The sequence below is a fragment of the Rhinopithecus roxellana genome, chromosome 4 (genome assembly GCF_007565055.1).
Source record: "Rhinopithecus roxellana isolate Shanxi Qingling chromosome 4, ASM756505v1, whole genome shotgun sequence".
NCBI classification, from domain to species: Eukaryota; Metazoa; Chordata; class Mammalia; order Primates; family Cercopithecidae; genus Rhinopithecus; species Rhinopithecus roxellana.
This window is the reverse complement of record NC_044552.1, coordinates 172,552,640-172,580,304: the sequence shown is the minus strand read 5'-3', so window position 1 is coordinate 172,580,304 and position 27,665 is coordinate 172,552,640. Positions and strand designations below refer to the sequence as shown.

The window sequence follows — 27,665 nt, the reverse complement described above, 5'->3', positions numbered from 1 at the left end:
GTGAACTGGGAGATGAAATGTTTATTCCTTTCCAGTGGCTGGCTGACACCTGGCAGGTAAGCTTCAGCCTTACAGGGAGGTTGGAAAGAACACGAGCTTTGACTTCACAAAGCCCTGTGTTTGAATTCTAGCTCCACTAGTTGTTTAAAAAGAAGTTACTTTACCTCTCCCAAGCGTCAAGTTAGAAAATATTCCCTACCAAGCAGTGTAAAATGTGATAACCCATGCACAGCGCCAAACTCGTTTTGGACCATAGGGAGTCAGGTCAATATAAGTTGTTTCCCATCTACGCATTCCCATTTACCCACTTAAAATGCCAGAAATCAAATACCTGGGTATTTTAGCTGCAAGTTCCTGGATTGCCAGGCAGTCCCTTTTCTTACTGCTTCATATGGGCAATTCTTAGGCTGACGCTGGACCAGAGAGTGCTTTCCTAGATAGGCAAGCGTGCGGTCAAGGGCATATAAGCACCTAGGGTCAAGGGTTACCAACAAATCATGATTTGGGCAAGAAAAGCAAAATCACGTTTCTTGCTATGGGTTGCCTTATCCTTTTTTAGTTATGGCGATTTTTTTTCCTTTTACGTGACAGACCAGTAGCAGTGGATCCAGGTTTTGCGAGGCCTGTAGATTGTTTAATTTGAGAAGCCTTCTTTAAGCAAAATAATGCAACTTACAAATATCAGTTAGATACAAAGCCTAAGAAGGGGCCTGTGCAGGTGAAGGTCTTTGAAGCTTAAGCCCTTTAGCTTTCTGTAAGTCAGTCCCTATGGACTAGCACTTACCCTCCGTTGTTCATGTTTATCAATGGTTACTGTAGCCACATCCATTTAGCACAGTAAATGGCATTAGGAATACCACAGGCCAACAGCCCTACAGGATCTCTGAATCATTTCTGATCCTTATTTAAATCACATGAGCACCAGGACATGTTTGAAGACAACTGCTGAAAACCTGAAGCATCGTACACTCAACTTTTTGACTACGTATTGTGTTTGGTCTTAAAGTGGAGTTAACACGACTTAACAAATTTCCTGATTTGACACTGATAGCAGTGTCATGGGTGATCTACCAAGGAAAGATCACTGATTTTTGCTTAGAGCCTATTATGTGCCAAGCATTGTATACAGATTAGCACTCTGAAGCCTTACAACGGCACCATGAGATTGGCATTCTTTTTCATAACCAGAGCTCAGAAAAGTAATCTGCCTGAGCGATAATCTTTGTGAGAAAGGATTTTGAATTCATGTCTATTTCTCTATTATGCTAAGTAGTCTCTTACTATGAACTTAAAAGGTAACACCAGAATATCATCATATTATTTGCCAGTCAGACAAACATGTCAGCTCTCCCTCCACAAGGTATAGCTGTGTCTTCTTGTTTTTGCCATTCTATGCCATTCTTCCTTCAAATGGCATCACTTTTCCTGACAGAAAAACTTGTTCTAATAAGTTTTGCCTCATATTTCACATATAATTTTCAGTGTAATTTTATATCTGTTTGTCATATTGCTTCCTTGGGTTCTAAAATCTTTATGTGGCCTATTTATTATTTCATTTAAATAATTAAGATTGCAATTTCTAGCCTTTCTCTTTTAACAGTCTTTCCTTATTAGCATTATTATATTCCAAACACAGCAGGCAACTAAAATACTGTTGATCAAATAATATTTCTGTACAGGAAGTGGTAAGATTTTAAGCTCTATAGTATCCTTGTACATTTTGGGATTATATGGCTCTATAGATTAATTTGAGTATTTTATACACATAATCATGGAAAAAATTGTTTCATCATTTACCAACTGTCAAGTACACAGTGCTGCCTTTAATATTATGAATATATCTTGATTATATATGAATATTTTATTATTTGACACTAACAGAGAAATAAACAAAATGCAAGTTAATCTGCAACAGGAGACATTATTTTTCACATTTGCTAAGCAAGCTGTAATTCTGAACTCATACTACCAGGGGATAATACATTTCTTATGCTAATGAATTCCGCAAGTACACCTTTATCAGTCTCACTTTGTAACAGTGTCAGCTTTGTTTCTAAAACATAAAGTCTTAAAACATAGGTTTAAATTATATTTACAGAAAGTTCATTTTGTTCTCAATGAAGTTGTTTTTATTTTTATTATAGCTCCCAAAATATTCATCAGTTTAGCTCTGCTAAAAAATAAACTAACTGCTCAAGTAGCTAAAATTTAGTACCAAAATTCTCTTTTTACTTAAAAGATGGAGAAAGACTAGGTAATCCCAATCCATTAGATAAAACTGACCACTCATAAACCATGAATGACATTTGATTTGTTAGTACTCATAGTTTCTTCTATCTATAACAAATAAGGATGACTGACATTTAAGGAACTGAATATTTAGGCACTAAGCATTACTTATATCTTTCTATACTTAAGGTGATAAGATGAAATGTTCAGAATGAGCTAGATATTCCCTTTTAAGAGTTTGATATTAAGTCTACATTGTTGTAGATGGAAATGACACAAGGAGCCATTTTTGTCCCTAGGATATTCTTCAGAGGATAGATTAAAACCTGTAATAAGAGATTAATCTATATATACACATACTGGCAGATGCTCCAAGCTGAAAATATCATTGGTTGAAAACGGGCAATTTGTAGACATGGGATGTGAAAACACAAAACATAACATCCAAAAAATGCTGGCAACCCAGTCCACTATGGGTATCAGTTGTTCACCCTCGTGATGGCGTGCGTGACTGCCAGCTGCAGCTCGCTGCCACTGCCCCGCTTACTGTGAACCTGGGAAAAGATCAAAATTCAAAATTCAAAGTATTGTTTCTACCAAATGCATGTTACTTTCACATCACGGAAAAGTTGAAAAATGATAAGAAAAGTCAAAACCATGTCAGACCATCCTAACTTGGGAACCATCCGCATGAAGAAAACAGTACCTGTCCTCCTCAAGTGGTTTACATTTAGTTCAATAAAATGCCCACAAAGTATCTAAAAAATAGAACTGGAACGTGGCCTTTTATTTTCAAACAAGGTTCTACCTAATCATAAGGTAGAAGAATAACAATAAATGAACTGCTAAACCTACAATGTTTTATGACTAAGTCAGTATACATCTGTATTTGTTTCCAGTTTCACCAAGAAATGAAGGCTTACTTTATTGTTTAAGCAGCATTTGATAACTAAATTGACTGTTAAGTATTACTGCTCCCAACAAATATTTTACTCTAGATAAAATCCTAACTTCTAATTTATTTTTTAAAGTATTTTTATATATGTATTTCCTGCAATGACTTTTGATACCTGGAAGAATTAATTAGAAACAAAAGTTACAAGGAAAGCTTTAAAAAAATTTCCTGAAACTCAAACAAATCCCATAAAAAAGTGGACAAAGGACATGAACAGACATTTCTCAAAAGAAGATATACCAACAGTCAACAAACATATGAAAAAATGCTAGCATCACTAATTATCAGGGAAATGCAAATTAAAAACACAACGAGATACCACCTTAATCCTACAAGAATGGCCATAATTAAAAAGTCAAAAAACAATAGATGTTGGCGTGAATGTGGTGAAAAGAAAACACTTTTATGTTTGTGGAACTGCAAGTTAGTACGATCACTATGGAAAACAGATTCCTTGAAGAACTAATAGTAAAACTACCATTTGATCCAGCAATCCCACTGCTGAGTATCTATTCAAAAGAACAGAAGTCATTATATGAAAAATACACGTGCATGCACATGTTTATAGCAGCACAATTCACAGCTGCAAAGACGTGGAACCAACCTAAGTACCCATCAACCAATGAGTGGATAAAGAAAACATGCTATACAGACACTATGGAATACTGCTAAGGAGCATAACAGAAATGAAATAATGTCTTTTGCAGAAACTTGGATGGAGCTGGAGACCATTACTTTAAGTGAAGTAACTCAGAAATGGAAAACCAAATATCGTATGGTCTCAATGATAAGTGGGAGCTAAGTTATGGGGATGCAAAGGTATAAAGATGATCTCATGAAGTTTGGGGACTTGGAGTAGCGGGTAAGAGTGGGAAAGGGATGAGGGATAAAAGACTACGTACTGGGTACAGTGTACACTACTCGGATAATGGGTGCACTACAATCTCAGAAATCACCACTGAAGAATTTACCCATGTAACCAAAAACCAACTGTACCCCAAAAACTATTGAAATAAAAAAATCCCCTGAAATTTCACACCAGTCAGAATGGGTATTATTAAAAAGTCAAAAAACAGATGCTGGTGAGGCTGCAGAGAAAAGGGAATGCTTATACACTATTGCTGGGAATGGGGATTAGTTTAGTCACTGTGGAAAGCAGTTTGGAGATTTCTCAAAGAACTTAGAACTACAGTTGGACCCACGAGTCCGATCACTGGGTATATACCCAAAAGAAAATCATTTATGAAAAAGATGTACTTGCATGTTCATTGCAGCACTATTCACAATAGCAAACAAACTGAATCAACCTAGGTGCCCATCAACAGTGGATCGGATAAAGAAAATGTGGTATAGATAGGCCATGGAATACTACTGAGCCATAAAAAAGAATGAAATCACATCCTTTGCAGCAATATGAATGCAGCTAAATTCAAGTAAGTAAAATGAATCCTCCACTGCCATGTCAGGGAGTCAACAGACAATTTCAAGGACTAGGTGAAAAGACTACTATTTAGAGGTAATTATCAGATGTAAAACTCCAAATGAGCAAGAAGCAGTTGCTTCTATCACAGGGGACTATGTTGCAAAAATAAATAAGATGCTGATTTCAATATTATTTGGTGTCTCCTGCTATAATGTTAGCTTTTTAAGGCCAACATTCTGATAGCATTTTGTCTCCAATGTACTGAGGTTTTTTTGTTATAGAAAATTTCATATATTTCAAGTTATGTCTTACTAATTTATAATGACAAGAATTCATTAAAGTGCAGTATACTGTCCAAATCTCATTCCTCAGGGTAGAGCCATACAATACATGAGCCTAGTTTTCTTCCTTCTTCTTTTTTTTTATTTTTTTATTATTTTTTATTTTTTATTATTTTTTTTTATTATACTTTAAGTTCTAGGGTACATGTGCATAACGTGCAGTTTTGTTACATATGTATACTTATGCCATGTTGGTGTGCTGCACCCACCAACTCGTCAGCACCCATCAATTCATCATTTATATCATGTATAACTCCCCAATGCAATCCCTCCCTCCTCCCCCCTCCCCATGATAGGCCCCAGTGTGTGATGATCCCCTTCCCGAGTCCAAGTGATCTTATTGTTCAGTTCCCACCTATGAGTGAGAACATGCGGTGTTTGGTTTTCTGTTCTTGTGATAGTTTGCTAAGAATGATGGTTTCCAGCTGCATCCATGTCCCTACAAAGGACGCAAACTCATCCTTTTTTATGGCTGCATAGTATTCCATGGTGTATATGTGCCACATTTTCTTAATCCAGTCTGTCACAGATGGACATTTGGGTTGATTCCAAGTCTTTGCTATTGTGAATAGTGCCGCAATAAACATACGTGTGCATGTGTCTTTGTAGTAGAATAATGTATAATCCTTTGGGTATATACCCAGTAGTGGGATGGCTGGGTCATATGGTACATCTAGTTCTAGATCCTTGAGGAATCGCCACACTGTTTTCCATAATGGTTGAACTAGTTTACAATCCCACCAACAGTGTAAAAGTGTTCCTATTTCTCCACATCCTCTCCAACAACTGTTGTTTCCTGACTTCTTAATGATTGCCATTCTAACTGGTGTGAGATGGTATCTCATTGTGGTTTTGATTTGCATTTCTCTGATGGCGAGTGATGATGAGCATTTTTTCATGTGTCTGTTGGCTGTATGAATGTCTTCTTTTGAGAAATGTCTGTTCATATCCTTTGCCCACTTTTTGATGGGGTTGTTTGCTTTTTTCTTGTATATTTGTTTGAGTTCTTTGTAGATTCTGGATATTAGCCCTTTGTCAGATAAGTAGGTTGCAAAAATTTTCTCCCATTCTGTAGGTTGCCTGTTCACTCTGATGGTAGTTTCTTTTGCTGTGCAAAAGCTCTTTAGTTTAATTAGATCCCATTTGTCAATTTTGGCTTTTGCTGCTGTTGCTTTTGGTGTTTTAGACATGAAGTCCTTGCCCATGCCTATGTCCTGAATGGTACTACCTAGATTTTCTTCTAGGGTTTTTATGGTATTAGGTCTAACATTTAAGTCTCTAATCCATCTTGAATTAATCTTCGTATAAGGGGTAAGGAAAGGAACCAGTTTCAGCTTTCTACTTATGGCTAGCCAATTTTCCCAGCACCATTTATTAAATAGGGAATCCTTTCCCCATTTCTTGTTTCTCTCAGGTTTGTCAAAGATCAGATGGCTGTAGATGTGTGGTATTATTTCTGAGGACTCTGTTCTGTTCCATTGGTCTATATCTCTGTTTTGGTACCAGTACCATGCTGTTTTGGTTACTGTAGCCTTGTAGTATAGTTTGAAGTCAGGTAGTGTGACGCCTCCAGCTTTGTCCTTTTGACTTAGGATTGTCTTGGCAATGCGGGCTCTTTTTTGGTTCCATATGAACTTTAAAGCGGTTTTTAAAAATATGGAACGCTTCACGAATTTGCGTGTCATCCTTGCGCAGGGGCCATGCTAATCTTCTCTGTATCGTTCCAATTTTAGTATATGTGCTGCCGAAGCGAGCACTCTTCCTTCTTCTTTACCACACTACTTCCCTTGATCCCACTGCCCCATGTTCTCAGAAATCTTCAGATGCCAGTTTTCCCCTCCTTCAGCTTCATCTTCCCCTCTCCTCTCTGTGATTATACATCCCATCCTATCAAATCCTTCCTTTAATTCCACCTGACCCTCTCCCCAATGATTACCCTCACCTTTTCATATTTAACACATTTTTCCAAAGAATACTCACTGTTCTTACTTGCATGTCAATTCCACCTAAGCTGACTGCAATCCCATGTTGCTGAAACATCTAGCTGTCTTTTATTCATTTATTCATTCAACAAATACTTTGTTCATTGATAAAATCTGACAGGGCTCCTGCCTTTAAGGAGCTTATAGGTGTAGACAGATAGTAATTGATTGTACTAACAAACATATATTCATAAACTATGCCAAATGCTGTGAAGGAAAAGTAGAAAGTATGAAGACAGTACTCAATAGACGAGCTTGATCTGGTGTAAGGGTCAAAGGAGGTTTCTCTAATAAAATGACATTTGATCTAAGAAATGAAGGACAAGTAGCAGTTCACCAGTTAAGGGGACTTAAAGGTAGGGAGAGAATTCTAAATACAACATATTTATGGCATTGTATCTACTAACTGAGAAGCACCCTGCACTAGCCCTGTTGCAGCATTCCTCACTCTACATTTTAAAACTCTTTAATTATCTGTATCCCTCCATTCAGACTCTCTACTCTCCCATTCTATAAAATCTACAGAGGCCCAGATCATGTACTTCTTTTTCATTACCTCATTAAAGGGCCTTGCACAGTACCAACACACAACATGTTCTTGATAAATACTTTTTTAAAAAAACACATGAATATTGTACATGATCCCCTATCTGTCAAATATAGTGAACATGTTTTAAATTTTTATCTTATTGTAGCTCTGTGTCATTTAATCAGTCGCTCAGTACCTCCTTCCTGACCTTTGATGTACTCTTGCTTCAGTGACATCTTTTCTCCAGTTTCTCCTCTCCTCTCGGAAGTTCCTGTTCCTTCACCAAGCCCTTAATTCCATCCATGACTCACCACACTGCATTTGCTCCTTGGGTGATCACTTCCACATTCAAGTGGTTTCAACTTTATTCCAACAAAGGTGGATCTTTATTTCTACTGACCTGGCTCCTGAGCTTCTAACTCACATAGCAACTGTTTGCTAGTCAGATACACCTGTATCCCTTACAGCCATTTCAAAGTCAAGTGAACAAAACCAAACTCATCATCATTTCATGATTCACCACTGCAACAGAAAATAAATAAATCTAACTCTGTCTCCATTATTTTATTTTAGTTTATGGTATCACCATCCATTTAGATACCCATACTAAATATTCGGTGGTTATCCTGTTTTTACTTCCCACATTCAACTTTCCATGAAGGTCAGATAGTTTTAGCCCCACAATATTTATCTAATTCTTTTCTCCTCCAGCCCTTTGACAACTAGCCTAGTTCATATTGTCATTATTTCCTTTTACACGTCTACAGCTACCACCATAAAATAAACAAGCAGCCAACCTAAAATATAAATCTGATACCATTATTCTCCTGCTTTTATTTTTCAATGGCCCCTATAGTCTGGAGGATACAACCCAACTATCTTAATGTTGTTTGCAAAGTCCCAGCTCTTGTTAGCTTCTCCAGCCCCACCTGTCACCACTTCCTTCCACAAACCATACACTAAGTTAACCACAAAGTGCCTATGGCTCCCATAGACATCAAACACTTCCTGGCTCTGTGCCTTTGCAGTTTTAATTGTAATCTCCCTCTTCGGGATACCTTTCAACATGTCATAATCCATCCAACAATCCTCCACAACCGAGCTCCCTCGGATTCCTCAAGATGGTGTTAAGTCCTTTCGCCATGAACCCTCTTATAATACTCCCTGCAACATTCCCCTTAAGTGCAATAGTGTTTATCACTGTCAGTCTATGTCTCCCCTTCTGCAAGTTCCACGAGAAAAAGAACCACATCCTACAGTACACACAACAAATTCTCATTAAAAGTCCTTATAAGGTAGAATGAAAACGTATATTCATTTATTTATCCAGCCATTATCTATTATTTAGTGCTATCCAAAGCCTGGTAGCAGCTCTAAATACTAGAGGTAACTCAGAGAATAAAATAGATCAAATATCTGCTCTCATGGCTGCAAAATATGTTCATTATTTTATGTAGTGATAAGTAATATAATACTATGGAGAAAAAATAAGGCATATGGGAGGCGATAGTACCTACTGAGGTAGGGGAGGGTGGCTTGAAATTATAGATAAGGTGACCAAGGGAAGTTTTACTGAGAAGCTGAATTTTCCTCAAAAACATGTAAGAAGTGAGAGAGCTGGCCATGCACACATCTGTGGCAAGAACATTCCAGACAGAGGGACAAGGCAAGTCTGAGACCCTGACAAGGGAGAATACCTGCTGTTTTGAAGCACAGCCAGCAATGAAATTTGACAGTAGGAGGGTGAAGGAAGGAAAGATAAGGCTAGAGGAGTCACAGAATGGGGACATGTCCAGAGGATGACGGGTTCTATGGTCGTCATAGGACTAACTTTGCTCTGTGTGAGATAGGAACCACAGACAATTTTGAGCAGTGATGTAATCTGCGTTATGTTTAACAGCATCATTCCAGCTGCTAGGTTAAGAAAGTAGTGAAGAATGAGAAACCAGTTAGGAGGTTATCATACAAATCCTGGAGGGAGAAAGGTGATGATGGCTTGCCCCAGGTTAATGATAGTGGGGGTGCTGAGATGTGGTCACATTCTAAATACATTTTAGTGGCACAATCTACAAAACATAATGACTCATGGGACATGGGAAATAAAAGAAGCAGAGTCTGGGATAACCTAAAGTTCTTGGCCTGAGCAGCTAGAAGACTGAAGTGGCCATTTACTGAGACGGAGAAGCTAAGAGAAGAACCGTATTGCAGAGAAGAGAACACACTGTATTGGAGAAGTCTATTAGATCCAGTTGAAGATGGTGAGTAGCTATTTGGATGTATAGCTTTTCTCACAGTTCCCCAAAACTTTATGATCTGCCTACCGACTGAGCCAACAGCAAAATGTGTGCTCTGTTTTTAATTCTATGGGTAGTTTGCTGTAGAAAGAGAAAGCAACTCTTAAAACCTGAAAGGAAATGAAAATGGAAACTAATGAATTACATAAGAAAGCTTTAGATCCTTTAGCAGAAATGTCTCCATCAGCCCCCACATGAAAAATGGACAGCCTTTTTTTACTCAACTTCCTGTCTACATAGATCACTGGAATTCATCCTTTGCAGAAGCCCTCATCATCTATAACAGAGCCCTCAACAGGTGCTCTCATGCCCCAGGAGACGCTTCAGAATTTAGTTGTTGTTGTTGGCACGTCTAGTTGTCACAAAGATGGTGAGGCTGGCATTTATGGATGTCGTGCAATGCTTAGCATATCCTGCACAATACAGAATTAAGCTTTTCTCGTGTAATTTTTAAATGCATCGACATTCATATTGGTAAAATTCTGTTTGAAATATCTTGAGATAAAACCAAACTCTATTTTACATATAAACACAAAATAACATTTGCATGGTTTTAATATACAATGAATTTTTCAGTTATATAACTACTGTGTAAATTGATGAGACTGGTTATATTTAGAACCTAATTCTACTTTATATAAGCCCAAAACATGTTTGCATGGTTTTAATGTACACTACATTTTCTAGTACCCTACCTATATATATATATATATACACACTCACACACACATACATACACACACATAAATACATGTATGTATATACATACAAGTATAAATGACATGCAATATATATATAAATAATAAATACACACATATTTATTTTGTCCTCATTTTAAAATATTAAATATAAAGGATAGGTATTGATAACATTCAAATTTCACTTCAAGGTTTCTTAAATCTAAATGCATGCACAAATTTGACTGCTTCATTATTTCTTCATTTCTTCTTTTATTTCTTCATTTTTGGGTACCATAAACTGTCATGGTATCTGAGTATTTACATGTTAAAATATGCATTATTTCATTATAATATTTTCACTTATTTCTATTTTATAACTAAGACAACATATTGATTTTTAAAATAAAATATTATAAGTAGTCACATTATATTTAATCTCAGTAAGCAAGTACTAACATTATTTGTCATAAAAACAGGGATTGGATACAATGCAGTTAATATCCTAGAAAGTATGTGCCATCAAACAATCATGCTTCTAACAACTAAGGTCTAGAGCTTGGCATACCATAAAAACAGTGCCAATGATAACCCTTGCTCCAGAGTTAGTGATTTCAAGCAATCTGAGAGTTAAAAATGGTTTATCAGTAATTCAGGGAAAGCTATTTTATCCTGAGTGGGCACTATTTGAAAGTAGTCATCAGCCTCTGAATGTGCTTTTGCAGTGATACATGAAGTACTAAGGAACTGCAGGATACCTATAAGATACAACATTAATACTTCACATTCTTATTTCAGCAACTACAAGTTACATAGCCACAGATCTAAGAGACCACAAAAATGGCTTTTGTGTTGACCTTACGTGAACAGGGGAAAATTATCCATTTTCTTTGAGTCAATACATTCTTGCCCAAAGCATTCTGTTATAGGATTTAAGAGAACAAAATATCTAAAGGGAAATATCATGACAAGTAAATCCCTGTAATTCCACATTCATCATAAATTATGATTAAATACAATTCACTTTTTTTTGCTTGCTTTTTTGGTCATTACTTAAAGTCTCTGAAACTGGCTCTGCATCTTGAAATGGTGGTAATTACCTCTTGTTTACAACTTTCTTTTGAGAATTGAGACAACAAATGTAACTTACATACTACCAAGCCTGTTATGCTACAATTATTGTGCAAAACCTTAAAGTTTTATCAAATCACTTAATAGTGATGAGCTGAATGGTACACTGAAAATCAGAATCTTAGTATCACATCTGAAGTTTGGATGAGACAATATATTTACAGTAACTACAAAGGAGACTGACATGCAATAAATGTCAGTACATGTTAGTGTTATTATTACTGTGTTAACACCACAAACAAAGCACACCAGACAAAGGTACTTTGTATAGAGATGGCATATCAGAATACAGAAATGACTATTCACATTTGATATTTCTTTTAAAGACAGAAAAGTAACTTCCTGTCATCTAGAAATCATGAATATGTTGACCCTAGAATAAAATAAATTGCAATTTAGTGTATATATGTGTGCCCGTGCTTCTTAACTGTTTATTTGCTTTTATAATGTATAATCCTGTTTTTAGCATGCATCTCACTTTTAATTTTTGACTTAGAAACTTTTCTTCTTAACTCAGACTTTAGTATCTAATCTGTGGTATAAAACAGTCTAAAATGAATTTTTGCATGACATTGAACAAATACTCTAATACCTGCAACAAAATTTAGATTGCCTACTTGCTTTAAATTTAATATTAAAACAATTATGAACTAGATTTGGTTTTGTAATGACTAAGTCTACAAACTAGATTTATTTTTGTGATAACTAAGATAACTAAAGAAGGCATTTCAAAATTAGCACATATTTTCCGTAGGCTAAGAATTTACATTAAGTAGAAAACTCATTGTTAAGATAAAAAATGGTGTTTCATAAGTGACTGAACAATACTTTGCATTAAGAAGCAATGAGGCTGTGGCTCATGCTTGTAATCCAGCACTGTGGGAGGCTGAGGTGGGCGGATCACCTGAGATCAGGAGTTCCAGATCAGCCTGGTCAACGTGGTGAAACCTTGTCTCTACTAAAAATACAAAAATTAGCCGGGTGTGGTGGTGGGCACCTGTAATCCCAACTACTCGTGAGACTGACGCAGGAGAATCTCTTGAGCCCGGGAGGTGAAGGTTGCAGTGAACCGCGACAGCACCACTGCACTCCATCCTGGGTGAGAAGAGTGAGACTCTGTCTCAAAAAAACAAACAAACAAAAAAATCAAAGAAAGAACAACGAGATTCAAATAAAAAAGGCTAAGTAAAATTGATCTTAATGTGGTGGTGTTATGTTTTCATAAAAATATTCTATAAATACATTCTAGATATGTTTGTATATTTTTATCTTACTATAAAAATCATACTTGTAAGTAAGTATCTTGATTATGAAGAAAAAACTTTCAATGTTCATCTGTATTATCTGCCATAATACAATTATAAATAAACATTTTGATTTCTAAGCACAAGTCAAATCTCTTCATAATACTATATCATGTATTAAATTGGTCTATCCATTTGATAAAAAGGTAAAAGCTCACTAAGAGAGAAGTAATGTTTATAAATAAATAAGATAAAATTTTGTTTTGTTTAGAATACTAATTAAAATAATGAATTAATAGATTATCAAACCTTGCCTAGATTAGCAAATTTAACAAAGGCATAATCATTTAAAACTCACCAGTGTTAAGTACAGAATTTTCTTTAAAAATTAGCAGCAAGAAAAGAGACTATCATGTATTATAATTTAAGATATAATTTAGAGATAAATTACAAATCATTTGATAAGGGGAAAGTCATCCCATAAACACAATTAGGTTAGATGGTTTCAATTTGGAAAAATATTACTTCAGGTACCCAATGCATAATAAACACTAAAATAAATTATGGTTGGATTAAAGAGTTAAAATATTAAAAAATCAGATAGTTAAAAGACAGGAAGAAAATTGAACTTTTAATCAAACTTCTGAATAAATGACTTTTTAAACTTACAAGCAACATATTTACAAAAGATATACAAAGATAAGTAAATATATAAAAATATGTGTTCATATCATATATGTGCTTGTGTATTTGACCACAAAGAAAGAGAATAATTTGGTCAAACAAAAATAAAAAACATTAAACAATACATACGCAAATCAATTAAGTAAAAAAAAAAAAAAGAAAGAAAAACCTACCACTCAAAAAGGAAGAAATAGAAAATAGGGAAAATGTGAAGAAAATAATGCCAGAAGTGGAATTTGAATATCTAAATAAAGAGCTCATATAATTTGATAATAAAAATATGCACCAAATTTCTATCTGATGTTATATCACCTTGATAAACAAATCATCTGAAAATCAAAATATGCACCCACATAAATGGGCAAAGGGTATGAACAGAAAAATTTAAAAGGGAGCATTACAAACTCAAAAATGCATGAATTTATATTCAGCTTACAAGCAAACAGGAAAATATAAAATATAAGAAAAAATATTTTAAAATTATTAAATTAATATTTTTAAAAATACTTAAAATGCCAACAAATGCTCATACTGAAACAGGTTCTCAAACTTTCTAGGTGGAATTATAAATTGATTCATTCCTTTTAGAAAGCAAATTGCCAATATGTGCTAAATACTAAAAACTTGGATATTCTTTAACCCAATCATTCTACTTTTATAAATATATGCTTTCAAAGGTATAAAATATGGGAAAAAAATTCTAGATGAATATCATCCACACATTATTTATAATACACAATTTTTTTTTTTTTAATTCCCAGAACAAACCAAGCAAGCCTTGGTATCCAATAGTGGAGGAATATTTAAGCAAGTGTTATACAGTTCATGGTTAATGAAATATATGTTTTGAAAACTATTTAGTAATATGAGAAATGTTTGCAATGTTAGGTGGAAATACTAATGATATTAAATTATTTGAACACCACAACTAAAGCTTTTTAAAAAGCCATTTAAATAGGGTGAAAGACCAAGGGCACACAATAAGATGTTAGGAGTGAGTATACTGGAGCAGCAGAATTCTGGGTGAATATTTTCCCTCTCTTTTCCAAATTTCTATCTGATGTTATATCACCTTGATAAACAAATCATCTGAAAATCAAAATATGGTTGGGCGTGGTGGCTCCTACGTGTAATCCCAGCACTTTGGGAGGCTGAGGCGGGTGGACCACTTGAGGTCAGGAGTTTGAGACCAACCTGGCCACAATGGTGAAACCCTGTCTCTACTCAAAAAACAAAAATTACTCAGGCACGGTGGCTCATGCCTGTAATCCCAGCTACTTGGGAGGCTGAGGCATGAGAATTGCTTGAGCTTGGGAGGTGGAGGTTACAATGAGCCGAGATAGTGCCATTGTACTCCAGACTGGGGGACAGAGCGAGACTCTGTCTCAAAATAAATAAATAAAAATATTTACTAAAATTATGAACTAATTTAAAACATATACCTATAGTAGCGTACAAATATATATACTTTCACAACAAAATTGTAAATACATTTGGTTATCATGATTGAAAGCATTTATATGAAAATATGTGATAACTGTTTACCTGGAGGCATTATGTGAAAAATTCTTCATTTCTTTTTCACAAATTCCTATCATCTTCCTACTTTATATTTAAAAATGGTAAAAGATATATTTATGAAAAGAAAGCCTTACAGTATAAAACAAAAATCAATTCACTGAGTAATACCTCCTCACAGGTTTCTGTTATAACAATAGAAATGTTTCATGGGACAAAACATAATTTTAAGGTCCAACAAAAAAGGTAAAATTTTAAAATCATGCTTAAAAGAGAAAGAAAAATGAAACCATTTATACTCCAAATAAATCATAAAATACGACTTAGACAGAAACTTTGTAGAATCCAAATCCCACCAGAAAGTAGGCTCTCTGCTACAATGGAATGTCAACTGATTCCATGGTTCTTTTCCTTTCAGCTATTTAAAAGGTAATCCCTTTTAAAGCCCTGACCTTTTAGCTACTACTTCAAAAGGGAACCAACATTTATGCTTTCTCTTAACAGTTTATCTACATTTGTTACAACTGTGGGAAGTTGTTAGAGTATTCAGTAAATTCCCCATGGTTGGCTTCTTTTTCTTTCTTTACATTATAGTCCATTTAAGGTTGGGTTAACAGATTACAGTAATAAATGTATATATTTTGTGTTACATCAGTTTATTCAGAATTTCCCCAATGTATAATGCTGTAGTGGAGTTCATTCCAAATTCAGCTGTAGAACCAGGCTAACTTGTAATTGTTTTTACAGCTTTCCAAAGCATATAAAGTGTACTTACGAATAACTGTTAAGTAGAATAACTTAACAGTACTCTAAGTCCCTACTGGTCTTTGTTTTGTTTGAAACTGAGCGGTAGCTTTGAATAAACTAAAAAAGAAAGAGAAAGGGGGGAAAGGCCTCACTTTCTAGTTGTTCTGTAATGGAATGAAAAATAAGAGCACTGAGCCAACTGATGCAGTCATCTGAAGTAGCCCTAAAACAAAATGGGTGACTGTGGATGAATTTGCCTTCTACCAGGAAAACAAAGAAAACTTTAGGCCAAATATCTTTAGACATCACTCCTATTAGAAAGCCAGGTCATCTAAACGATTTCAAAAATTTCTTTCAGTTGCTAAAAATGCAACACGTTATTTCATACAATACTTTTTCCTTACTATATTTGTAAACTAGCATGTGAATTTGGTATAGTAAATCTGTACATTTATTATTATTATGCTCATTTATAGGCTTAGAATATACTTTTACTTCTAATTGTATTCATAATTATTGAATTTTAAACATTTTCTGGCAATCAAGTTTCATTTAACTGGTGATAAGTCTCCAAGAAGTAATTGCAGAATTGTGCTTAAAAGATAATTAGGCCAATTTAGAGATTCTTTCCAAAAATAAATTTGGCAAATGGTAGAAACCACATATGGCAAAGTGTACACGAACATATGATTTTCTAAAGTAAGATTTTTTAAAACTTTCAAACTTCAACAGATCCCTATACTATAACTATCAAATCCAAAGTTTTCTGGTTGAATTTACTGGCTGACCTCCCCATAGGAGAGTCTTCCCTCGCTGTTGACTTGGCTAACTTTCAACACATCTAGGTCTGAGCTCAAATTGCCAGCTAAGTCTTGATTACTTGCATGATTATCAAAAGAAAGATGAAAAGTGGGATTCATAAAATCCCTAAGTCCTGATTTTAGCTATGAGCTTTTATTTCACCAGATTTGCAAAAAAGCAAAACAATCAGTTCAATTTAATGTAATTTTTAAGTGATCAGCAATGTCACCAAGGAAAGAAAAGCAAGATTGCAAGGATTCAAAGCCTATATAATTGAGAAGTAATTATAGTACATGTGGCAGACTAGAAATAATACTTTTATATCACTTTTATGCTATATTTTTCCTATAAAGTACATCCTCATTTTTAAATGTAATATAAGGACTCCAGTATCTTAAGTCAATATGTATATGTGGCCTCCTTAAATTTTGAAGAGTAATGCAAATAATAAGAATATACATTGTTTACCTATAAAAATTTTCAGTTTAATTATATAATTACTTTTTTAAAATAAAAAAGCAAATACTCTTTTTCTACATACCTGCATTAAGACAGTTATAATTTGCTTCAATATTGTAAATATTGTTCAGTCATATCCAGATGTACATGTTTTTTCTTTTCCTCCTAAAAGTTATCTCACCTTGCACTTTGGACACTTCTGGGCATTCCTCTGCCCATGCTCAATTTCGCTGGCCCAGTGACGCAACAATTTATCTCCTTTTTTGTACTCCTTGCAGTTAACGCCTTCATGCCAAGGAGAGTGGCACTTAAAACACCAGACGAATTGGCAGGTAGGGCACTGGATCTGTGTAAGAAAAAAATCATATTTATTACTAGTGGACATACTGAAAGTGTCTAAAAGGATAAGAAGGTGATGCCTGGGGAAATTAGCTAAAAGTTTATAATTTAAAATGCCTCCCCCTCTATAAGACCAAAACTACACTAAGATATGAATACTCTGTTACTAGGGGAAAGAATTCCTTTGGCGAGGATGACTTGGCTATTTGTAGGCTGTCCTGGAGTTAAACATTTGATTCTGCAAACCAATTTAGCTTTAGGAAAATCTCCCAGATTTTAAGTGCAATCTCCCAGATTGAACCTGAAGGCTCACAAGGCCCCAAATCCACACACTCAGGCTGCCCTTTAATTCACCTTTCCCTTGAACGAATTACCTAGCCATTTCCATTGTCTTCTTAAGAATGGCTTATTTCATTTTATTTTTTAAAAGTCCCACAGATGTTTCATCAAATAAAAAACACAGTAGCAGTCTGGGTGCAGTGGCTTATGCCTGTAATCCTAGCACACTTTGAGAGGCTGAGGCAGGTGGATCACTTGAGGTCAGGAGTTACAGACCAGCCTGGCCAACATGGTGAAACCCCATCTCTACTAAAAATACAAAAATTAGGTGGGCATGTTGGTGCATGTTTGTAATCCCAGCTACTCAGGAGGATGACATGAGACATGAGAATCTCTTGAACCCAGGAGGTGGAGGTTGCAGTTGAGCCGAGATCGTGCCACTGCACTCCAGCCTGGGCGACAGTGAGACTCTGTCTCAAAACAACAACAACAACAAAAATACAGTAACAAACTACTAGAACAGCATTTGCTATGAAGCAGCATCTAAAATAATGGATACTCCTGGTGTGCTACCAATGTAAGGGAGGCTAATTATAAAAATAATGCAAAGCATTCTATTAGTAGAAATATACCAATATAGCGGCCCTGTGGCCTGTACTTAGAAAACCATCAGAAACGGGCCTTCATATTTCACTATGTGGAAGGGTATATGACAGTGCATGTGTAAGTTTAGTAAGACTATGTCTTCTGCTTGACATGGAAGATATTTTACCTGACTTCCTTTATTTTGAATGATGGTGGAATATTCCATTCATACACATTATTTCCACTCCTAACTCTCTAAAAGCATATGAGTATAGCCTGACTTACAGAGCCTCATGTGATTACAATGGATTAACAAATTGTCTCATTATGAATTATATTTATAACTGACCACTCTCTTTGCTCCTCTATGTCACGTCACTGCAGCACGTGTGAATTTGCTGACTACATTTTAAAGGTTAGAATTTCCTTTGGTAAACTATACACAATATTGTCACTTAATTTTTTAGAAAACAACTTTTCTGACAATGGAGGATCTACTATATAGATTTTTGAAGTGGCAATTACAATCACAGCTCTTCTGTTAACAACTCAAAGCACTGTAATTTTCACTTATGTCAAGAATGGATAATGCTCCTCCTGTGAAAATATTAAGTAAAAGTACTTCTGTTATTAACTTTATATAAAAATGGCATTCTGTCATAAGGCTTAAAAGATTTTCATGTTTATTTATTTATTAAAATTCTGTTCAATGGTAATATCTATGCTTAATATGTTACATGCATTACTTATTTTCATCCTCAAAATAATGCTGGAAGGTAGATATGAACATCATCAGTTTACAGATGATGAAAATGAGACTCAGATAGGATTAAATAACTTGCTGAAGGTAACAGAGAAAATATGTGTTAAGAAGGAATTTAAACGTAAGTTTGTCTGGCTCCACATTTAGCATACTGTTCACTATACTTCTTTTTTTTTTTTTTTTTTTATTATACTTTAAGTTCTAGGGTACATGTGCATAACGTGCAGGTTTGTTACATATGTATACTTATGCCATGTTGGTGTGCTGCACCCACCAACTCGTCAGCACCCATCAATTCATCATTTATATCATGTATAACTCCCCAATGCAATCCCTCCCTCCTCCCCCCTCCCCATGATAGGCCCCAGTGTGTGATGTTCCCCTTCCCGCGTCCAAGTGATCTCATTGTTCAGTTCCCACCTATGAGTGAGAACATGCGGTGTTTGGTTTTCTGTTCTTGTGATAGTTTGCTAAGAATGATGGCTTCCAGCTGCATCCATGAAACCAATGAGAACAAAGATACAACAGACCAGAATCTCTGGGACACATTTAAAGCAGTGTGTAGAGGGAAATTTATAGCACTAAATGCCCACAAGAGAAAGCAGGAAAGATCTAAAATTGACACTCTAACATCACAATTAAAAGAACTAGAGAGGCAAGAGCAAACACATTCAAAAGCTAGCAGAAGGCAAGAAATAACTAAGATCAGAGCAGAACTGAAGGAGATAGAGACACAAAAAACCCTCCAAAAAATCAATGAATCCAGGAGTTGGTTTTTTGAAAAGATCAACAAAATTGACAGACTGCTAGCAAGACTAATAAAGAAGAAAAGAGAGAGGAATCAAATAGACACAATAAAGAATGATAAAGGGGATATCACCACCGACCCCACAGAAATACAAACAACCATCAGAGAATACTATAAACGCCTCTACGCAAATCAACTAGAAAATCTAGAAGAAATGGATAATTTCCTGGACACTTACACTCTCCCAAGACTAAACCAGGAAGAAGTTGAATCCCTGAATAGACCAATAGCAGGCTATGAAATTGAGGCAACAATTAATAGCCTACCCACCAAAAAAAGTCCAGGACCAGATGGATTCACAGCTGAATTCTACCAGAGGTACAAGGAGGAGCTGGTTCCATTCCTTCTGAAACTATTCCAATCAATAGAAAAAGAGGGAATCCTCCCTAACTCATTTTATGAGGCCAACATCATCCTGATACCAAAGCCAGGCAGAGACACAACAAAAAAAGAGAATTTTAGACCAATATCCCTGATGAACATCGATGCAAAAATTCTCAATAAAATACTGGCAAACTGGATTCAGCAGCACATCAAAAAGCTTATCCACCATGATCAAGTGGGCTTCATCCCTGGGATGCAAGGCTGGTTCAACATTCGCAAATCAATAAACGTAATCCAGCATATAAACAGAACCAAAGACAAGAACCACATGATTATCTCAATAGATGCAGAAAAGGCTTTTGACAAAATTCAACAGCCCTTCATGCTAAAAACGCTCAATAAATTCGGTATTGATGGAACGTACCTCAAAATGATAAGAGCTATTTATGACAAACCCACAGCTAATATCATTCTGAATGGGCAAAAACTGGAAAAATTCCCTTTGAAAACTGGCACAAGACAGGGATGCCCTCTCTCACCACTCCTATTCAACATAGTGTTGGAAGTTCTGGCTAGGGCAATCAGGCAAGAGAAAGAAATCAAGGGTATCCAGTTAGGAAAAGAAGAAGTCAAATTGTCCCTGTTTGCAGATGACATGATTGTATGTTCACTATACTTCTTATACCAAACAGCATTTTTTCTTTGACAATTGGCAACTTGAAAATGTAGTAGTCAAAGATGGTCATATCATTAAACTATTTAATAAGTCAGAATTCCACATGATTACCAAGATAAGGTGAACTTTGAAAATTCTTTTCAAGATCTACTCTGTATAAATTGAGACACTACTTGGTTTAACTAAAAAAACTAAAAAAGAAAAAAGGATGTTACTATTTAGTTATTTAAAATAACTTTTTTTCCTTTCTGATCATTACAATTAAAATAAATCATTTTTTAAAGAAAACAAGTTGAAGTAGATGAGATTCAGCTAAGAAAACAATATAAAATCTTTACTTCCATTTGTCATTGAGCAATGAAGACTAGATGTAAATATCACATGGAGCCTTCCTTTTGAATGTAATGAATGAAATGAGGAAAGTAAGAAGAAAATGTTTTCCTTAGGCATCTACCATTAAGTCAGAAGACCTGAATAGTTAATTTAGTTATTTTCTACTGGACGTTATTCATAATTCTGATTCACTAGATTTTAGCATCATTAAATAAACTTTTTGAAAAGATCTCTCTAGTTTTTAACCAGTCTTAGATTATATTTATGAAATATTAGAATGAATGTAAAGATGCTTTGAAACTGGGATTCGCTCTATAAATGTCAGACATTGAATGGCTCAAAGATCTTTGTGACTAAGTGCTGAACTATCACATTTGTGAATCTCTAATGAAGACAATTACAGCAATGCATGATTCTCCTAAGGCACCAGAATAATAAAGAATCTGTCGCGTTGTTTCCACCCTGGGACTCTGGCTCATAATAAACAACCAAGTCCTACTGCAGATCCTCCTATTGCAAATCCTCACCAACAGCACAGACTTAGTGGGAAACTGTGACCAGAGTTATGGGGCAGGCTCTCAAGTGAATATGAGTAAGTTAAATTCATACTGGATTGCTATCTCTCACTGAAGACATCAAAATCACTATTTGCTTGGGATTAAAATCATAAAAGGACTAATAGCCAACTCCAACAACTTGGGTATTAAAAGACTACATGTGAAATTGTCCCAGATTTTTTGTTCTGAAGATGCCTCATTCATTTTGAACTTAGTCACATTCAAAACTGGCCTTATGTAAACACATATAGACATCAACACTGCATCTTCCTCCACTCTTTTATTTACAGTTATTCTTCCACATGAAATGCTATCTCACAACCACAGACCCACCACATGGAGTGCCTGCCTTCTTAGTAATTACAGTCACACAGAAGTCATCATGCCCTGTCTTTGTGGCTCAAAGTGTGGTTGCAGGGCCAGAAACATCAGCATCACCTGAGAGCTTGGTGAATTCATGAATCCTTAGACCTTAGAGCCAAAAGTGCTCATTTTCACAAGGTCCGAAGGTGATTCGTATGCATCCTAAAGTTTGAGAGGCTCTGCTTTATATCATGTGACTCCATCACCCAGACCACAATTTATTGGACCAGGAATGAGTCCCTAAGCCAAAAACACGTATCCACTAGTTGGCAAGCTGCCTAAGTGGTGGCATGAGCTTTGTGTAGCGGGGGTGTTCATTGTTGAATGGAGATTAGCCAAGATAGATTTTTCTCTCTTGAGGAGTGTCACGGAGATACAAAGGATGCCTTCATGGAGGCAAAGACAGAGAAGAGCTAAGTGACTACAATGCAGATCACTGGAGAAGGACACAGACATTGACTTTTGGTGAGATGACAGACGTGCTCTCACACTACCAGAACTTGTGTCTGATTCTCTATGAGGCCTGCTTGGACAGCTGCAGAGAATATTTTTCTGCCCTTCCTACTCCCCATGGAGCCTTATGGTAAACCTCACTAATTGAGGTAGACCAAGAAGCAGCACATTTCTGCTTCTGGTAACTGGAAGAGTCCAGTGAATTATATCTACTAAAATCTTATCTTGATCAAATGCTCCTTTCTTCAAGTTGTCTTCCCTATTCCTTGCAACCAGATTCAGTACCTTTCTTATGGAACTTCCATTAGGGATGTAGATGTCTAATCTCTCCAACAGCCCACAAGTTCACTCCTCAGTGAACTGTGTTTGTCAAAGGCTTTGTCTCATGTAAAATGAATGATTTTGCACACCGTTTAGGTACCACGTATCAGTTAACATTAAATGAATTCAAAGAAAAACCAACATATCTAATTTATGACTAGTGGCTGAGATGGTATTACTAATTCCTATATTATCAGATGATGTTTACTAAACACATTATCCTAATGAACTTTTACTGAACACTATGATCAATGCACAAACTCTTCTAAAAGAGGCAAGCAGGGCTTCAGGTGCTTCAAGAATCAAGTTATCAGAGCTAAGAATCTTGATTAGGTTTCTCCAGAATCCACAAAAGATAAAAGAACTTTACATTAGATTTTTGACTTTTGAATACCCTTAGTTTTACCAGAAATCTGTGCTATACTGAGATGAAAGTACACCGACTCAGCTGCCCTAGGAAAATGGCATTTTCTCCTGATAGTTCATCAAGTCAAGTAAGGAAACAACCCACAAAATAAAAACAGTGTCTAAAACCAAAGAAAACCCCAGATTGTTATTTTCCTGCCTAAATTCTAGACATCCCTATACACATCATTATTTCAAATAAATCACAAAATATTTACTTATCAAATTCAAAATATTAGACAACATCCATGTGTAAAGTGGCATTGCAAATGTAAGAGCTAATTCAGTTTTCCAAAAAGGATTTGCTTTACTAGAACCTCAGGTTCAGATTCTCAATAATGAAACACATTTATCAATTCATTTTCCCGTTCAACAAATATTTATTGGGCACTTTCAAGTAGCAGGAACTGCCTATGTTGATTGCATGCAGAAAGAAATGAAAATACTTGTCCTTAAGGAACTTACTGGGTTCTGACAGATATAAACCAAAAGAGCTATAAAGGCATATAGTAACTGCTAGAATAGAAGCTAGGACAAGTGGGTACCAAGGAAACGGGCTTCAGTGAAGGCTGGAACATAAGCGTTCAGAGAGAATGTGACCTTCAACAATGAGTAGAATGTTACCGAGACAAGTGTTGAGGTAACACTTTGGGTAGAGGGTCCATCCTGAGCCACCACACAGAGGCCCAAGAGCACATGATGCACTGGGGAAACAGCAAGTGTTCTAACGTAGCTTGAACAGAGATGTCACTTCAGCTAGCTCAACTTTGATCCTTGCTAAGTGTACAATAAACAGAGCCAGTAAGTTCCTATAATCCTGGCATGTCCCCCAAAATATACCATGGTCCAGAAACTCTGCATAGGAAACATGTAAAAATCATGGCTGTCAGATTCGGGTATGTCCTAAAGAAATGAACCAAAATGGTAAATAACTGTGAAATCTTGTAGTTATTAGTTATAAAAATGTTTTAAAAACTGAAGATGCTTTTCTTGAAGATGAGCTGTGGAGAGGTACAGCATGTTATAGAGAGGGGAAAATGAGTCTTGATGCATGGCTTCAAATACTTTCAGTGAAGCACTGTTTGCTCCCTTATAACATCAAATCCTAAAGCCAGATTGTGGCTTTGGAAAGAAAGGGTGGCAATGGAAAGAAATTCTCCATATGGGAAAATATGTTTTGATTTCTTGCCTTGATCTTACTCCCTGAGATTTCACTGCCTACTTGGGGAGCTCTCCCTGCATGGAAATGCCAGTAACATACAGCCTTCATGAGGCACTGCACCCTTGAACACAGTGCGAATGTGGCCAAGTGATCCTTGCCTTCGTTTCTCACAGCACTGCTAAAACTAAGCTGGAAAGGGAAAGAGAAACTTTCCTAACGGCTGAGGACCAACAGCAGACCAAAACAAAACAAACAAATGAAACCACACACACACACACACACACACACACACACACACAAAATGTAGAGTAACACATGACAAAGTAAGCTATATTGAGATATGGTGCCTATTTATATAAATAACCTTACTGAACTCCCTCAATACTGGTTTCCTTTTACATATGCAACACAATTATTTATTGCACAATGCATTCACCTCAATACTAGCTTTTATGTTCAAGCCAGACTCATGCTTTTTTTTGGACAGCATGTCAGAACTTGAGAATGGGGGTTGTTTGAAAAAGTACTCTCTCCCTAATTTGAAAATCACTATTCCATATCAGTCTGTCTTGCTCCTACCACCTGGAAACACCTTAGGCATTTACAGACTCTTCCTGTAAATCCACAGAGCAAAGCCCAGAGAAGCATTTGGCTGGGTCTATTTCTTGTCTGAGGACCCACTTCTTCACTGGTGAATACAAAGGGTACTGGAAAATTCTTCCCTGATTTGCATAGCCTAAAGTCCTGGCCAGAAAAATGTGGTATCATACTGTTTTGAACAAGATGTCCTGTTCTGAACACAACAGCATCAGGATGACATCTCACAAGAGGTACCCACATAAAGTAGCAAGAGGTCCATTGTGTTACAGTGTACAAAAGGAAATGGGAATATTCTCTGTGAGGAATAAGTGAAGGCAGGAGGGAAGCATACCTTAGCCCAAAGGTAACAATGAATTCTTTCAAATCTGAGGTTTTTGAAAATGGAAAGGAATGATTCTATTAACAACAAGTTCCTTAACAAAAGCAGTGTTCAGAGTCTGCATGGCCAACTGGTAGGCATATTGTAGAGGGGATCCGTGAACTGTGTACACAGCACCAGTAGATTCTCTTACAAATCTAAGTAGGTAAATATGGAAAGGTAGTACTACAGAGGGTGGTAGATAAAAAATGTAAGGTCTTCACTTCATTTCTTTCAGAATATCTTCTAGACCATTTTATAATGAACACCACACTTGGCCTACTTTAACACACTATCACGGGGGCCATCAGAGAGAGACGATTCTTCACTTGTTCATTGTGCTAAAGACCCAATGACAATGGGATAAAGTGAAAACAGTTCTTAGTACCACTGCAGGTCAATTTATCCTAGCTGCAAGATTTGATTATTACTATAGTTTTTTTTGTTTGTTTGTTTTTAAGGTGAAGTGTAGGCTAAAATATCAGATAAATTCCAACATTTGGCTGTTAGAAGTTCAAGCACAGGTTAAAAACCTCTAAAAATATTGTGTCTAATTTATGCATCAAAAAAGCAAACAAAGAACAGCCTTAGCAAAACACTTCATTAGTAACTGAAGAAAGAAATGCTAATATAATTTAGTAGACTTGCATCATAGCTGAGTGTTACATATTTTTTTCAAGGGTAATGTATGTAACACACACTTTATTTACACTGGCGTCTATCAACAGGGCTAGACAACTTTGTCTTTATCTGCCTCATGAATCTATGCCAACAACAACCATTTAAGAAACTACACTTTTTTTCAATCTGCTCCTGACATGAGTGATATATTAATCCCAAGAGAAATCAGTGTGTGTTGTAAGTTACCCTAACCTTGCAGGGAAGATGCACAACCAGATTCTCCATTTGTAAACACTGTCAACTTAAAGTGATGGTGTTAGGGAAAACCGGAACAAAACAGCATACTAATTACATGTTCATGGGAAAACTTTACACATTTTTACATATGGGAAACAGTCCTCAAGTCATCTTTACCAGAAGGAAGATTAAGCACGTTTTAAAGTACACCAATTCTCAACAATCGATTGATTTGACTGTATTCTTAAAGCCCTTAGAAAATTCTTTTACCACATGAGAAAATATTTGTTTAGTGTTTATAAAATGTAATTTCTACTCAGAGGGTTTATAAGAAAGAAAAAAAGACAGCTAGAGAAATAAGGTAAGCACACAGACAGAGTTTCTCCAGGGAATTTTATAGGCTTTTTTTTCTTTCACCTGGTGGTGAAAGATGCGTCAAAAGTGCCATTGTATAAATTATCAAGATTCTGCTTAACATTTGTGGGAAGAAGAGTGGGGATTATTATTAGTCTTGTCTGAAGAAAACCAACAAGAGAATTACCTCTAACATGTTCTCTAACATGTTGATGAGCATGACCTTCAACTCTTTCTCCAAATCGATATGAAAAGGGGGATCATTTCTTAAGTCTACACTTGGAATAAGAACGAAACCTAGAAATGCACCTACCTCAGTACAACTTGTATGAGTAAAATAACTACTTTTAATCCTTTATACGTCTCTCCTCTCTCCCATAAAGAACTGCTATCACCTCCTCTATCTCCCAAAGAATATTTTTTTCATTTTCGTAAGTTCAATGACCATCCCCTTCACTGCCCCCAATATTGATGACTTCCACCAAATCACTCCTGAGTCATGTTTTCTGGACATCTCTTTGATGCCCTAAAGGGTCTTCAAACTTAACACTATCAACATATTTCAAATTGAATTAATTTTCCATTTCCCAAACCTGCTCCTCCTCTTCCAGACATAGTCAATTTTACCCTTCCTTTCTGCCCATTGTCCACCACTCACCCCACGTTTTACTTCAACTATATTCTTTTTTACTCCCCCATGCCCTTCTCAATACCCAGGGTTGCTCATTCTGCTTTCTTTGCCTAATAATAATAACAATCATAATCCTTTCCAGTATGTATCATACACGGTGCTAAGCAATTTATGTGTGTGATCTCATTTAATTCTTACTACATTCTTATGACATAGGTACTATTACTATCCCCAGTTAAAGACGTGGAAATGATACTCAAGGTGACAGAGCTAGTGTGTGACAGGCTGAGAGTTTAATTCCAGTTTGAAAGCAGTGCTCTGACCTGCCTTTTCCACCTTGGTAAATGCAACATCTCAAGGCTTAATGTGTTTACTCTTACATGAATTCTTCAACAAATATATTTTGAGTGCACCCTCTACCAGACATAGTGCTTGACACAGGTTATCAGCAGTGAATGAAGTGAACTTGGACCTGGACTCCT

General features: G+C 36.0%; 1 protein-coding gene and 1 non-coding gene across 3 annotated transcripts in view; both read right to left on the bottom strand.

Moving 5' to 3' along the window:
• Positions 1 to 27,665, bottom strand: part of RNF217 (ring finger protein 217) — a 139,972-nt gene that overhangs the window by 17,262 nt on the left and 95,045 nt on the right. For both annotated transcript variants that reach the window (XM_010359020.2, XM_030928942.1), the window contains one exon: positions 17,196 to 17,360. In XM_010359020.2, coding sequence (XP_010357322.2) covers positions 17,196 to 17,360 — 165 coding nt within the window. The remainder of the gene's footprint in view (positions 1 to 17,195; positions 17,361 to 27,665) is intronic.
• On the bottom strand, positions 6,599 to 6,705 carry LOC115897068. The gene has a single exon (XR_004057015.1). It is a non-coding gene; the product is annotated as a U6 spliceosomal RNA (small nuclear RNA).